The 17419-nt window shown below is 35.5% G+C and overlaps 2 protein-coding genes across 2 annotated transcripts in view; both read right to left on the bottom strand.

Annotated features, from left to right (window-relative positions):
- The window catches only part of dysc (whirlin protein dyschronic), a 92520-nt gene that overhangs the window by 52846 nt on the left and 22255 nt on the right, over window positions 1-17419 (bottom strand). The window contains exons 2-5 of the mRNA XM_073080491.1: window positions 16614-16783; window positions 14671-14887; window positions 13470-13699; window positions 3969-4122 (exon numbers count right to left, since the gene is read on the bottom strand). Of these exons, the coding sequence (XP_072936592.1) occupies window positions 3969-4122; window positions 13470-13699; window positions 14671-14887; window positions 16614-16763 (751 nt within the window). The 5' untranslated portion in view covers window positions 16764-16783. The remainder of the gene's footprint in view (window positions 1-3968; window positions 4123-13469; window positions 13700-14670; window positions 14888-16613; window positions 16784-17419) is intronic.
- LOC140747826 (uncharacterized) lies at window positions 10291-11624 on the bottom strand. Its single transcript, XM_073080446.1, has 2 exons — window positions 11563-11624; window positions 10291-11492 (listed from the first exon to the last, which is right to left on the bottom strand). The coding sequence occupies exons 1-2, from the start codon at window positions 11622-11624 to the stop codon at window positions 10388-10390; spliced, it is 1167 nt and encodes a 388-aa protein (XP_072936547.1). The 3' UTR covers window positions 10291-10387.

Below are 17419 nucleotides of genomic sequence, written 5' to 3'. Positions count from 1 at the left end.
CATTTGGTTCAGTTGCAAACAGATTAAAAACATTGGGAACAAAAAAATTGGGTTGGTAATTAACCCTTATCTAAGCTGATTGGGCTCTCCCAATCGAAATCCATAGATCCATGTCCATCTGTGGGACATTAATGGATTGCTAAACGTCTCTTTTAACGAGAATCATGCAACATTTATCACATAAATTAATTTCTTTGAAAATGTTACTAAGGTATAACCTTTAAGTTGATGGTCAACCGTGCCGAGAAAAAATGGGGTAAATTGTACCAATTTATCACAAAGACAAACTACAGCATTTAGGTGTTAACGTCCGCAACTATAGATTTTTTCCGCTCGCCAACAAATAGATTCCACTAATGAAATCCAGTTAGTCTTGTTATTAAGAATCTACGAACTGTTGAACACAGCTAAGGGATAACAACTTTTAATTAAGCTTTCCATTTCAGTTCAATGGATTTCTTATATCATTTAACCTTGTTTTCCTTTGACTTTGGTAGAAACAATATTACGGTGATCTAAATGTATATTAAAAATTCAGTTAAGTTGTTTTCTTCATCAGGATGTTTATTATGGCGCATTTTGCTGTAACATTTGCCTAAATAAAATAATATCCTGTCTGAAAATTAATATGGCTATCTATGAAGGCTCGAAAGGTAGGACATACAGTATGTGACACATTGTAACACACAATATTAATGAATACCGACATAAATATTATGTGAAAACGATGTCGTCGATGGTCGCCGTCATACGTAATCATTTCTGTCATGTTAGGAAAATGTATTTTTTTATAGTTTAACCTAACGATTAGGCAGACGTGCTACCTGATGGAAACTAGTCAACGCCGCCTATGGACATTTGCAACACCAGAGGAGTCGCCAATGCATCGCCGGCTTTATACCGGCCGGATGTATACAACTAAATTCATAAATTATAATATATAATAATAATTCATATATTAAAGTTTCTGTTTGTCGAGAAGACGGATCTATACGTGTCGTAAAATCTACATAATAACAAATTAAATTTCTCCGATTTAAGTGGAAATTTTTATCTCCGAATTATTTGTACATTATGTGCGAAAGCTCTATAAATACCTTCTTCACAAGACCACTTACAATCCCTCGCAATTCGGTCACAGCTTTAATACTAAATGTCACAACTTGCATAACTGTCCCACATTTTCACGGGGACGGTGAGCTTACTCGTTTTCTTTTGTCCCCCAAATGATCAAAGCGAGACGGAAATGCCAGGCTGGCGCGAATCACCGGAATCGTATCTACTAGTGTACTGATAGTCTAGTGATTTGTAATTTGATTTCGTAATAGGGTCCATGGATCGCAATCCAAGCACTTTTGATATTTTTTTTATTATATATAGATAGATAGATATATATTTTATATAATATAGAGTTAGAAGACGAGCATGCAGTCCACCTGATGCTAAGTAGCCACAACCGCTCATGGGTTATGTAGTCAACACAGATAAAATTAGATTTCTACTTGAGGTCGTCTGCAGATGCCGCGCTACCCCTAAGGATTAAACTAGAATGTCTCGGAAAGTAGGTCTACCTTACCATACCCATCCAACCAAATGACAGAATCACTTAACACTGCTGTTATTAGGCAGAAATGTTGAATTTATGTGTGTAAAAGAAATAAATGATCACTTGCCTTTCACTGTAAAGAAAAATATTGAAAGGGAACATACGCTTGATCCTATGTAATACTATATTTATGCAATAAATAATAATGATTATGATTGAGAGTTACTTAAAAAAGTTCTTAACTGTGTGAAGTCCACCAATCCGCACTTGGCCAGCGTGGTGTACAATGGACCAAACATCTCGCTCTGAGACCAGTGCCCAGCAGTGGGACGTAATAGATTGAATTGAATATAACGACGTCTCTATTTGTGCCGGTACAAAGCATCAGTTTCAAATCTGTATATATTTACGTGCAATACGTAGCCGACGAGCATTCATCCCATCTAGTCTTAGGTTAATCCGTAACCGACCTGAATGGATTAATTCAAAGCTGAAGTCGACCACAGATTAGATGCTACACCTGAACACTGAATTGGATCGTCTAATATAAATTAGGCTATCTCAGCTTACTCAGTCACTAGATTTAAACAATGGAATTGAGCTGAAACTATATAGTTGTATTTGAGTTTAAAAGACATTTTTATAAAAGCCTGCAAGTTCACTTATTTATTTGTACAAGGAACAAGTTATATACATGAAATTTAAAGTAAGTAATAAATTAAGCCTGCTGTTAAAAATATAGATATTAACAAATCAAAGTCATAAAATAAACTTGAGATTTGTATTTTGGAATCTTATTTATTTATTTATTTATTTTATAAGTTTTTGTACACAAAAAAGAGGATACATATAAAAGCAGATGACATAGAGATGAAGTACAAAGGATTGCTTATTCCAGTATGGAATTTCTTCCAGCAACCCTGGGACAGGAGTGTGCATACGAAAGGCAAAATTAGTGTGCACAAAAAAAAAAGAAAAAAAAAATGATAATAATAATAAAAATAAAACACAAAATAAAAACTAAATGATAATAACACATATACATATATTTACCATTAAAATATATACCATACATACATATAAATATATATATTTCATAGAGTAATATATATATCTATATATATTACTCTATGAAAGTGATAGATAATACTCTTTAACTCTTCTTTTAAATATAGATATAGTATTAGAGAGACGAATATTAGGCGGTAGTGAATTCCACAGTCTAACCGCATGAACAGCAAAGGAGTGGGAATAGAGAGAGGTTTTATGGGATGGGTAATTTAATAAAGATTTAACATGTGATTTGCAGGGTGCCAGCGAAGTCCGTGCATACGTAAAGCGACGCCGTAGGTACAAAGGAGAGGATGGATTTTTCAGGATATTATAGAGGAGACAGACTGAATTTTCATTTTTTCTTACTGAATTTTAAGTTGTTTTCTAATTAATTAAATCTTAGATTTATTGATTGTTGTGATTCAAACGTTACCATACGCAATATCTTTACTCGTAAATATAACCGACCCAATTTTACAAACCGAATTACAATAGATTAGTAACTCGGTCACAACAGCCATTAAACTGATTAAAACTCCTACTGTGCTTTGTCATAGTCGTATTATAATTTTAACAAGTTTTCGGTAGTCGAAATTCAACAACCATCATAGAAAATTTGAGGTATTTTTATTGATAGCCACTAATAGCTAAAAACAAAACAAAAAAAATGTTAACAAACAAAATTTTCGTAACTATTCTGTTTTGCCTACTTACATGGATACTTCATGCAAATTACGTATTACGAGGAAGACCTCACTTTCGCCCTTGATTCTTAAAGTCAAAGTCAAGATAATTTGCTATTGAAGGCTTATCCACAGTAAAGCCGTATAAGTTCACTTGACTGGATACGGATTACCATGTATGTACTATTTACCGTCTTTGTCCTCAAGCTTTATTCCGAACTCAAATATAGAAAAAACTTGAAAGAGCACAATCGAGAAAATGTTTCGTATTCTTTTTTATAGGTACATATATCCCTTCTCAAATTTTTTTTATTCTTTTTAAAAAAATACATTATGACCACTTCTTAAGTCTTAAGTCGCATATTTATCTACACTTCAAACCAGAACGCAGCAACATAACACTGCTGTCATGAAACAGGAATGGATCCGCGGTGGTCATACGTAGTGTAACCACGAGAGCCAAATTATGTAATTTCTGAGAGCTGGCACTCTATAACTGTCAAAATCTCTTCGTAGGGGTAGTAATGACACATCGGCATGTAGGTATCTTTTGTCAATAGCAAAACTGGTAAATACTCCGTTTTTAATTAAATGTTGCAACCATATTTTCGACAGCCTTTCCATGGCGGCTAGAACCCACGCCACTCTTTTGCTACCGTTCCTACTACATATGAAATATCTCTTACCAGCTTCCTTGCCGCCCTTGACGCAGATCCCGAAGCCGTGAGAGTCGGCGGGGTCGCGGCTCATGGTGACGGTCCGCGTGGCGGGCTCCGCGGGCGGCGGCGGCGCACCCCCCGACGAGTACGGCCGCTCCCGCTCGCCACCCCGGTATATCGCCTGGTACAATACATACAAAAGTTACTATACAAAATAAGTTACAAATAATATGGTATGTGAAATACTCATTAGTCCCAAAAATGCTTTTTTTTATAATATAGGAGTAGCAGACGAGCATGCAATCCACCTGATGGTAAGTGGCTACTGCCGCCCATGGACATCTGTAATCAACCCCAGATAGGATTAGATATTCCTACCCCTGAGGACTAAGCTGGAACGCCTCGGACAAGTCTGTTTTTGTCGAAAATGCTCTGTTTTTCATCACAGTATTCAAAAACGAAATAAATTTACTAAAAAACGATTCTTAAGTAGTAAATTTTCTCAAAATATTTCTTAAGTTGAGCCATTTTGAATATTTCTTACTATATCAGACACGTTATAAATATGTGTTTGACATGATATTTTGTCTCCGCTCTGAGAGTTTCTCTACCCGAAAGTTGCTGGTTACTTAGTTCAAGCTTGCTATAGTTTATTAAATTACCTTAGTAACAGTTTTCTAGGTAAGCTTACTGTTTGTATAAAAATGTAAGTTAATTTTATTCTTCCCTACAAATTTAGTTGAACGCAATCCCACAGGACTAAGTTTCGGGAATAAACGTTGTGTAGATATTGTCCAAAGCACTACTGGATAACTCTGTTAATTAAAACTGTTTTTACCGTGTTAACGGGTTTTACGGGGAAATGCGGGCTAAAAATGTTCCTTTCACTAATTTTATTTATACAGTGCGATAAAAGAGGGCTTTGTACATGTTTAAGTATCTTACTAAAAAGTTTGGCAAAAATGACACTGTATAAGAATTTATAAATTAGATACGAGTATTTATCTACCAACTCTTATAAAAAGTGTATAATACGAATAACTAATATGTTTTGGGAGAAACTGTCACTGTTATTGACACCACTACCAAATATCAACCACTGTGGCGCTAAAACCCTGAGCGCCACAGAGCCCCCACGAGTATTGAAGACACATGCTTATATAATGTTTTACAAAGTCACCTGTCACAAGTCTTTAAACAGCGCAAACGCAACGTAATATTAATTACAGCTGTATAAAAAAATACTTGTACACATCCACTCAAGAACAAAAATAACAAAATGGACTATTATTGATCAGCTGACCGAGATGTTCCATGTCATACACGCTGTATTACCTAACCTAACATATCGTATGTCACATGTCACATGAGCTATAAGCTCTGTGTTACCTACACTAAGCGCTAACACGAGATCGTGTTCTTCCATTCAATGGAAAGCTCCTTTGAAAGCTCTTATTGTGTTTAGGTCACAATATCCCGTGTATAAAAATAAAACGTAGTACTCAAAACTAAAAGCTTTTTGCCGTTATTTGACACCTGGTGTTATGCAATATGAAACTTTCTTATGCGACCTTACGTAACGCTACTTTCCCTTTTAAGTAACTACGTAAAATAAAATGCTATCTGCCATAATACCTATATATACATCGATACAATTGGTCTAATTATTATTTAACCATTATAAATCAAAGAGTTATACATATTATATACATTTACAAGATGTATTTCAAGGCTATTACGCCGTCGCCACGTGGCCTTTTCAGTTTTACAGCAATAAGTAGCGTTATTTGTAGTTATTACGATTCGGTCGATTTAAATAAAAATATTGTAACCAATAATTTTTAATTTTATAAATCGTTGTCTATCCAAAAAATGTTTTACTTCTTTTAAGATAAAAAAGGTATCGGAGGAGGTTCTGAGAATCTGACAGACACTATCGCAAAAAATCTTTTTATTCATATCAATGATACATTTCATGATTACAACAAAAATCTTTAAATAAAATACGACAGTTTTATATAACGAATGTAGTGTTTGTTTTTACGTATTTGCCCATACAAATTCCAATCAGCGCCCCTAGCGGATTGTGTCAGAACTAGGAAATCGTATGGGCAAAATACCAAAACAGTCATATTTGTCAAAACGTAAAAACTCATGGTAAAGGTACTGTATAAATCTTTTGCCCCAACATATGCGCGCGACACCGTGGGCAATAAGTTGTCGCTATAGCACACAATCTCTCGTAGCTACACTCGGCTACAATTTAACATCAACACTATGAACAGCCGTAGCAAGCGCCAAAATTACACGCCATTTCGTATTACATTGTCGGTATTGTGAATGAATGTGTAATTCTGTGGAATTGAGTACGAGGTCTGAATTGCTGACATATACTGTATTTTAAAACATCTTCATTTATTACATGTTTTGTATTCGTTATATCAGGCAAATTTTTTACTTTATTTAATTTTACTAATTCAGAAGTACGAATTAACTAAAATACTTCATTTTTATATGACGAGTGCCATCCATTGTATAGATATGTTACCCATCATATCCGCGCGAGACTGAAGACAATAAGTTGTCGGTGTAGCACATAGTGTCTCGTATCTACACTCGGCTACAGTTTAACATCAACACTACGAACAGCCGTAGCAAGCGCCAAAATTACACGTCATTTCGTGCTACATTGTCGGTATTGTGAACGAATTTGTAATTCTGTTGAATTGTATACGGAGCCTGAATTGACTGACATATCAAGCTTTTTATGCATTACCCACATCAGTATACATGCATGCAATCTTGCATTTGACTTGAATTCCATTTGGCTGATTGAATCAAGATTTAAGACGCTTATGTAACGTCGACGACTATGCAATATGATATTGCCCATTAAGCCGATCTGATCATGAACTCGGATGCTGCTCATAGCAATCCTCGTCTTGTTGAGGATTGCTACGAATCTCGATGAGTAAAATAACGAATAATTTTAATACATGAGTAAATAAAATATTGTCAAATTATGAATATTTTGCAATTTTACAAATCTTATAAAAGATAAATTGTTGCAATCGCAGTTATTGACCAAGCTAGTGTTATTTCGAATGCTTAGCGTGTAGTTAAAAAAAACTGTTCTTTATATAAGCGTGTGTTTTAAAAATGTGCTCAAGTCATACTCGTAATTGTGCTTAAGTTATAATTATGCCAATCAAATAAGTACTTCGAGAGGAAACCTACACGTCTATACAACATTAGCACCCTCCATTACATGAAGTCTATACATCCGTACTTGACCCTACTCATTATGACAGAGACCAATATACAACTGCGGGGAGGGTAAATGATCCGTGATAATTGTATTGTAGATTTTAGAGCATGGAATTCAACCACACGTACATAGTTAATACATGTAATGTTAATACATGTATTCCTGATCTTTGGCTTTATTTTGTTTCAAAATCAGTAACTTAAAAACTACCTTCAATTTAACGTACGTCAATAATTGATACTCTTTGCGACCAATCAAATAAACTTAAGTACAAAAAAGGTACTTAGATAAGTAGTATCCAAAATACAACCTTGTTTTCTTTTCAATCTTTTCAACCTTGTTATTAATAATGAATCTATCCAAATTTTTCCTACCAATTATGACCAATTTGACAATTTGTAGTGGGCAAAAATTGTCGCGATTTCTCGTTTAAATTTAGTTACAGTATGACCGATACATACTAACGTAGAAAATTTAAAAAAACCTTGTAGTATAACTGGCACAGTTTTTACATTTCTTTAAGCCTTCAATCATATTCATAATACATTTAAATACCAAGTAAGTTAACTTCACAAAACTCACTAACGTGCACCGTTCTTGCTGTTACCACCCTGTTGTCACGCACATAAATTCAGTTTATTTTTCAAACGAACATTGCCCAAAACATTACAGTCACGCCATTCTAATTGCCTAAATTGAGGTTGCAACGACTAATCGCTACGAGTAAGGAATAATTTTGTACGAATGTGCCTTAAAATTTACCTGCTAGTACAATAAAGTGAGTTTTGTGTGTTTATAATAAACTAAAGTAAAAACTGCGCCATATAGGCTACGATCTTCAATCAACAATGATCGAAAGTTGCGATGGTCTAGTGGTTTTAACTCGGCCTATTAATCGGGTGATTGTAGGCCCAAGCTCTGGTCTAAGTCCCTCTTATTCTGAGAGGAGACCCGGGCACCGTGGGACGTATTGGTTCGACGACGAACTACCAAAGAAGCGTAAAGTACACCTTATGGACATGATAATCCCACTAGTGATTTATCTATATCCAACCGAAAACAGGATTAGAGTTCTATCTTAGTCAGCACATCAGTCGTTTTAATGTGACGGTCCACAAAACTTTCAAACTTATGTTTTCGCAGACATACCTAGAGAAATAGATACTGTCTAAAATACAAATCGTTATTGAGTTATTCATATAGTCTATGATCAATTGATACTTTACATAGTATTTTGATTTGTATTTTTGATTGTATAACTTTTTTTAACAAAATGGTTTCTCTCTCAAGTACAAAATCATTACATTTTAATACATTCTTATATATTAGTACGCTTCTAAACTATATTTACGAAAATATGTCTACCATAAGGTTTCACTCCGCTGACACCCGAGCTCAACAAGTACGCTCAGAGCGATCAGTCATAAGCAGCTGAAGTTGTTTCGGCAATCTGACAGCTCACACGAACTTAGTAACAGGCTAACGGCTCTGCCGCCGGATGATTAACAACTTTCCGTAAGCCCTTAGCCCTTGTAGTGCTAATGAGGTTTATTAAAAGTCTAAAGGTGGTAAACATATATGTGTTTTCATTTTATTATACTATTTTGTAACATGCTAATTAGTTTCCCGTCCCTGTGTAGACTTCAAGATAAAAAGTAAGAAATCAATCTTATATAAAAAAATCAAAATTTTGTAAATATTTCAAATCAATCTAAAGGCAAATTTTCTAATTTCGCTGACAAACAGACGGAAGACGGAAGATTTTTAATATATACATAATAAAGTAGAATTTATTGCGTACAATAAAAGCCATGGTAGAGTAAAGAACGGTAATATAGAGCTAAATGAAAAGTATTTGTATGTACGTCGTTCGGTGTAAGTATTTCCTCGCGGCTTTATATTGGACTATTATCCTATTTGAGGTTGATTACAAATAATATTTAACATATCCGCTGGTATATACATCCATTGAACATTATTCATGACTTGTTTCATGATTATTCTTTCACGTGACTTAATTAAAAACTGTGGTTTCAAACTTCCTTCAGAGTTGTCATACTAACATTGACCAAAATATCAGAGTCACGCCATTCTAATTACATATTAGTCGCAACAATTAAAGGCTAGAATAAATCCTTATGCCTTTCCACACCTTCAAACCAGAATATAGGAATAGTTAGCACTGCTGCTGCACATTGATGGTATGGAAAGAAAAATGTTCAATAATTATGTACATGAGATGTTCAAACTTAGGCTTTCGGGCTAGCATGTGTGGCCTACCTGACTCCAACGCTATCTAAGATTGATTACAGATGACCATGGGTGGCAGCTGCTACTTACCACCAGATGGACTGCACGCTCGTTTGTTATGTTATGATATAAAAATATAATAGTAAAAAGTAATACTGTTCAAAGGTCGAAATTTATGTAACGTATGTATTTGGTCGAGACTCCAGAGACATACATGTGTCCAGTTACATACATGTAATCACAAAAAATCATAAATAGATTTTAGGATTATAAACAGATTCTCACCTCATCGCTCTTGTGAGAATCCAATTTGAAAATGAAAATATACAGATATTGAAACACCACGTTACAGTGAAGCACATCACGCACTACACCTCAAGCCTTCATTTTAGTCAATCACGTTATTGATCTAGATTTTGCTTATTGTTTTCATGTTACAAGAATTGACCGAACAACCCACATTCGATAACTCAACGAGAATTTATTCTCATTTAAATTTTCAACTCTTTAACTATTACATATCTTATAAATTAATTTCAGTTAAACTATCATCATTATTATTATAATAATAAACAAATTATACTTTTAAATAATTGGATAAATATGACGCAATTAAAACGTATGGTAATCTACCACGCGCGGTCGCCACACGCCAACTGCCGGCTGTATTTTGCTTTTAACGTTTTAATGTTGACCGTGCCCTCAAAAGTTTTGTATGGATATGACTTATTCTTTGTTAAGATACGCACTTTTTTAAGCTTAGGTTTTATTTAGTTTTGTTAAACATAAATAATGTATAAGTGTTTTAATTTTAATTAAGTAACATAATTATATATAATATATCTATCTATTTACAAACTTAAAATCTATATACAATATACACAAAAAATATAATTTAAACAAAAAAGAAATATTAAAACTTAAATAATTAAATATAAAACAATGAGTCCAAATCACTGCCTCCCGGTAGAGTCCCAAGAATGCTGGCTGCGTTGCCGCGTTGTATGGCCAAACTTATTCTTTGGCCAAAGTACGCACCAGCTCTTGGGTCTCCAGAAACGTCAACCAGACGCGACGACATTTCTTTGAAGAACCGTCGTGCTTCTGGCCCCCACGGACCCAGAGTCTCTACCGCAAACGGCACAAATATGTAGCCATCCCCCAAGGCTGCATATTTGCGTCGCTTCACAGATTCAGCCGCCTCTGCCGCACCTCCCGCATGCGTCGAGGTCACTGAAATATGGGATGGAGCCAGCGTATCCACGCAAGTCGCATCCCATACAAGTAACCTCCCCTGTTTCCAGGGAACGAGAGTCATACCGTCGGGCCGCTTGCCATCATCACGTGCAATACCATTCGGCTCAAGGCAAGCCGGCACGTTGATGGTAACAAGGGCCCTTCGGATGATATCGTTGACACACGCATGACGCGACAAGCGACCAGCACTGCGGCGGCAAGACAGTCCGTGGTGGCCAAACTGGCTGACATTTTCACCACAGAGACAGCGATGTGGCTCATTTGTTTTCATACCTAAACGCAGGCAGACACAAATTGAAAATGATATATTATCAAAAAACGTACCTAAATTGTATGATGGTAAAGCCTGCAGCCAAAAACCTGACTCTTTTTCAGAGACTGCTAAAAGACGAGCCCGCTCTGAAAGATTTTGTGAGTTGTCTAAAAGTTTTTTTTGGTAATATTTACAAATGGGCTCGTCCCACAATCTCTGAATAGTTTTGTCATCAGGAAAATTTTGCCCTGGGCAGGCCAATGTCCAGGCAGTTTCGGCTTCGTTCACATAAGCAATTTCAGGATTACTAAAAGACATTTTATGTAGTATCTTGTCAATTAAACATTGTGTGCTATGTGAAGAAGCCAAAAACGCCGGTAAGGATACACTGGAAATTTTGCGAATTCCCAAACCTCCGTACCGAATAGGAAGGGAAGCCTGAGACCATGCATATTTGGAAAGATTACAATTAAGAATTTTGACAAGAGTGTTTCTAATGAGTGAATCCAGAGAATTTAGAATACTTGTAATTATAATAATAATGTTATATATATTTTGTGATAACAAAAGGTGATAGAATTTTACAAGATTACCTATTTTTCAGAAAGAAAATCAAATTTTTATTCAAAGTGGATTCTCTACTCAGTATTTCCATGTTCATGATGTCCATGACTCTACCCAATTTTCAATACTTACCAGAAACGCTAAACTTATATGAATAACTTTGAATAAGTATACTTATGTACAGAAATCAATACTAGCAACATAACAACATTTTTAAATATGATTTTATGAATTGTAAACCACATTTAAAATCCTATACTTATGTATATTCGGACTAAGGAAAATATATAACTGGAAAAAAACCAAAATAATTCCCTTATCACTACTCAGTACTATTCCTTTTAATACTTTTTATATTATTTGTACGTTATGTATATAAAGCATCTAAGTTAAATAATTTAAGTTGAGATTTATTTTCCTCTAAATATATCTTTGGAAGTTTTCCTTATCAAATACTCTTAATAAGTAACTATTCCTGTCTTTCTTGTTTGTTGTTATTTGCATAGATCTCATTTAATGACGTTGGCAAAGCGCCCGTTCACTTCTTGCTGTGAGTAGTTGAACATGCAGCCGTAATGGGTAATAGTTGTAACAACGAGATTGCCGGAAAGTTATCCTAAATTAACAAATTATAACTTATTGCAATATAAACTGTAATTAGTTAGAACGTTGCGGTGTTTAAAGCTGTTACGAAATAGCGCGTTAGTTAAATTACTTATCTGGTATTATCTGGTGTTTCAATACGTTTTAAAATTAGATATTAAATTGTCCTTTTGAATCTTATCAGTTTCAGAAAGAATACTAGGTGCTGACTAAAATTTGTCATTACTATACCACTTGCCAATTTTGAATAAGGCATTCCTTATCTACTACCAAGTTATCATTATCAGTTTGCTATAAGGTTATTCAAAAACGGTGCCAAAAGAGTTATTCAATGCAACCACATTTATCATCTTTTAACTAATATCCACGACTATTGAAGATCACTCGCTATTAATTTATCAGCTGTTTTTGGCACTTTGATATAAAATAAAATATCTACCTAAAAATTAATACGACATGTATTTATATTTTAGGACCCCTTTTTATAATTCAACACAATAGGTAAAGTATACCAAGTTGTAAATTTCCTTAAAATACAATGACAGTAGACAGGAGTAATAAAGTATAGGCTGGCCATGTCCACCTTTCGCAACCCAAACGTCCGACTGGTCATGAATAACGTAGTAATATCGACTGCCGCCGCACCGACGAAATTATTTACTCGTGGCACCACCTACCGTACGGCCACACATTTTACACGATTAGCTATTTTTAGAATTTTGCATTTGTCGGTAATGTAGGGGATCTAAAAATAATCACATGTAAGGACGCGGCACGACCCACAGGTGTGTCCCAGTTTTAGTTTTATTTCAATGATAAGTAAGGTTTTGAAGGGACTTTCTTTTAAACGTTTTCTTTAAATTACTCGTATAGTGTATATTTTATGTAGATCATATCATATGTCGTATCATTTCGTGTGTCGTGTCATATGTTATCCACATTAATTATTTATAATCAATTATATTATTGTTTTAACATCTAATGTATTCCTAAGTTTGCTATGAAAAATAGCACATTAAGAGTAACAAGAAGAAATTGTATACTCTACTTCATTTTCATATTATTAACAGAGCGTAATGCATAGCTAGCCGGCAATTTACAGTGTGACCTAATGTTCTAAGAAAATCTGTTTACGGTGCAATAATACCTTACAAATTGTATTATTACATTTAAGTTATTTCCACAGACCTATTTCCTTACGTAGGAAAATTAGTAGGTATTTCCTTTTTTGATTTAATGTCTGTTTGATGTAACATTCTGTCTAGTTTTCTTCTATATTAAATTATATCTCATTATATAATCTGTGTGCGTATTACGTGTGTGTATTACTTACATGATGCGTAGTGCTACTAGGGCTGCTAGCTGGGGAATGTCGTCGTGTGGGCAGCGGAGCGGGCAGCGGCGCGGGCAGCGGCGCGGGCGGGTGCGAGGGCGGCAGCGCCTTGCCCAGCGCCGCGGCGCCGCCCTGCCCGAACAGCCGCAGCACCTGCTCCGGCGAGATGGGCCGCTTCTTGCCGTTTGCGCTTAAGTGGTTTGTGCTGTTCCTCAAGCTTGTTGCACCTGCTGCTGTATAAAAATACAAGTTCAGCAGTGTGAAGGAATCTTCGTTTCGGAAGTGTGGATGTGTGTGATCGGCTTTAGACAGAACCCCTGCTCTATATGGAGTTGAACACAAATGTCAATGGGTGGCAATGGGCGTCAACATAATTAGTTACTGTATGTAACTATACCTCATTTGCTTATTTATATTTTTTTCAACATTGTTTAATTTATCGTGGTACAAAATACTTGTATGTCAAAATTTCCGGACATAAAACAGAAAATATACAAAACCAAAAGCTTAACTTTTACTGGCATAAAATTCTACTCCTTATGACTATCACGTAACTGTTTAGAACATCATATCTACATGACACGGAACAGCTATAAAACTGAAGAAATAAAATGTCACGCCACACTTATAAACATCCATCCAGCATGGGAACATCTAACAAAAAATCCACCTTCAAGACTTACAATTTATTATTTACGTCCTAAATGGATTATTTTCGTCTGAGGAAAAGTTGAGTTTTATATGTATCAAATATTAATAAGTTGGTAGAAAAAGTAGAATAAGTAGCATTTTTTATAAAGCAAGTAATAGTATGGATTTTTAACAGCATTTTTAATGACATTTAGCACTACAAGTTACACCTTTCTATTGTTTATCAATAAATGTATGCGATTGTTCTTATTAGTGATCGAAGGATTTATGTATTATTATAAAAAAACTACTTAAACGTTACAGTAAGACCAAATAAATGTTATAAAATATTTAGACACAACTGAATAATATGATATATTTATTTTGATGATATCTTAAGTAGCTTATAACCCATATAACTTGCTAGGACAATTTTAGCACCATAGGTTAGCACCCAAATTGAGTACCCAGGGCTTTTGACTTAGAGCTCCTAGGGTAAGGTAATAATTTCTTGATATAATTTTGATTAAGGCCACACTATATGCATCATATTACTATAATCCTAGGTTACCTGCACTGTTAGCAATGTTGGAGGAACCAAGATACGGCGCCCGGGAGAGCTTGCCCGGGTAGTGGTGCTGCGTGTACGGCGCGTGGTGTCCATGGGAGGAGGCGGGCCGCTCCACGATGGTGTAGGAGGTCCCGGGCGGCGAGTAGTAGACGCCGCCGCGCGCCCGCGCCCTCGCGTCCTCCGCCTCGTAGCTCGTGTGCCGGTTGTCCTGCAACCACTGGGTTTTGCGACATTGCCTTTAATGCTCCCTCCCTAGTAATTTTGACAGCCAATTCAATATGTTACTTAAAATTTAGAATAGCCAATTGTTTCTAAAATCCGCTTTTAGTTAAATTATTCGTTGCTTTAAGTTGATGCATGATCGTTCTGCAAAACACATTTGCAATTTAAGTTTCATACGGATTGGTAGAGCTGTTCAAAGAGGAAATGCTGCTAGAGTGTTAGCACCTTTAGAACCCTACCCAAAGATGAATGATAATAATTTTTAGGTCACTTATTGTCTATGTTTTATGGATTTTTAGTGCCTTAGTTACATTTAGTACCTACAAAATTATTGTTAATTGTCGAAATAAATATTTTAAGCAGCAAACCTGATTTAAAGAAGTTTAAAACCAGAATCAACACCTAGCTCGGACAGTGATGATGCGGAGACAATAACAAAACAAGATGTCAATTCTGTATTCCCCTGGGCTTATGCATGTTTTATGATTCTTGACGCTCATGATTTATTCATGAATTCAAATTTAAGGACCCATTTACAAACGAGCCTATGTCAGTCAATTTGAGTAATTATGATAAGTAGTTTAATTTGAATTAATGTGGAAATAACCCAGGGTTTATGATCTTACAGTTTTTTGATACGACTTTTAAAGGTTATCTTTTACTCTCAATGATATAATGCCCGTTATTGCTAATCAATCTTTACATCTTTGCTTACCAAAGATCGAAATTTCACTATTTCTATTATGCAGAAAATATCAAATGACGAACTTGAATGATGAGGCACAACATGAGATACATTGTTTATGTATACAGAACATTAAAGTATCTACATTATTTCGCCTATATCTTGTCACAAAAATAGCAGCATAAAGTTAAACTACAGCCAAACCTTTATGTAGTATTGAAGACGTAGCTTTAGTATCTACGTTGAGCCGTATTCTCTCCGATGTTACTTAAAGTCTTATATATTGCGAATAGACGAAACTTTCCAAACCTATTTCTACTACGACTAAAGACATTGTAAGTTGTTACATAAGGGTAGAATACTGTATACTCTTTTATGTAGACTATTTTCTGGGGCATAGATATCTATGGCCTGCGGCATGGATCTGATAATTCATAATCTTTATTTAGTAATTTTTTGGGTTACAATATATAGGATGTACTTGTACACATAGTCAAAAGAAAGCACCAAAATGTAATATGCCGAAAGGTAGGTGTATTTGTATGTCTATATTTTCATTCATTTAGGAATTCGTTATAATCGTAATAGCATTTTTCAATTAACATGTTTTTTTATATCTTTATAATACTGATGGTCCTTATTTATTTATTTTATTTGGTGGGGTAGTTTATTATAAAGTTTTATGGCCATGCAAAATGCGCCTTTAGCGAATATGCCTAGTTTTTTGTTTGGCGATAGATTTAAACATGTAGGATAGTGGGTATTCTATAGAAGGTAACACGTTAATAAAAACATATTAGGGTAATAAAACATTAAGTATTAAGTATGTTAAAACATCGGATTATAGGCACCACAGTTACATAACAAAATCTATAATCCGCGATAATATTAGTTCATAGTCATACATGTTATTAATTTATTTAAAATTTCGAACAAATATACATAGTACTCGTAAAAAGCAAAAACTTAAGGCCTGATAGTATTCTCTATCAGTTACATTGTACATACAAAAAGAAAGATTATGTTAAGGGCTTACTTGTTGCGAGCGCGAATGTCGCGCGAGATGGTGGGCGGGCGGGTGCTGCGGCGTGGCGGAGCGCGTCCAGCCGTAGCCCTGCGAGTAGGGCGGCGGCCATCGCGTGCCGAACTCCGCCAGCTCCGAGCCCTCGCCCTCCCCCGACCTCATGCCGGGGGTACCTGCTCACCCTGTACGACAAACAGAAAATCATCGTCAGCATCGAATAACCTGTCTATCTGCACGAGAAAAGTTAATTATTTATAAGTTTACCATTTCATCACCCTTACATATGAAGCGACCATCGTAGGCCCGAAGAGTGGCAACACACCTGTGGTCAGCTTCGGATAAAATCTCTGTTCTATATGGAATTGGTTACAGATCTTCAATGGCATTTGTAGCCATTTAACCATCAGGCGACTAGTGCCGCCTGCTACTCCAGCTGCATGTTTGTCTGCCACTCTTGTATTATAAAAAGGTCCCCTTAATACGTATCTTCTCCAGCCATGGGTCATCATTGTTTGGCGATAAACTTTAAAGTAAATAAATAAAACCAATAACACTCTTTGAGAGCAAAAACTCCTTCAAAACTTTGCGAACCACTTGTAATGCAGCTGCGAGTCACTGGTTCAGAAACACTGGATTACACATAGCTCGTGTCCAGTCAAGTGTATGTCGGTAAACTTCATAGAACCTTAAGATCTCTACCGAGTACCCTTTAGGAGGAAAACATTCCAGTAAAGCTAGTAATTATAAATTTGTAATATGCACAAGCTTCTAACGATATTTCGAAGTACTTTAAATGTTTAAGTTCCCAAACCCTTCGG

This window comes from Epargyreus clarus, unplaced genomic scaffold (genome assembly GCF_041222505.1).
Source record: "Epargyreus clarus isolate Ecla_fem2 unplaced genomic scaffold, WU_Ecla_fem_2.2 ptg000015l, whole genome shotgun sequence".
Lineage (NCBI taxonomy): Eukaryota > Metazoa > Arthropoda > Insecta > Lepidoptera > Hesperiidae > Epargyreus > Epargyreus clarus.
This window is presented reverse-complemented; position numbering and strand designations above follow the sequence as displayed.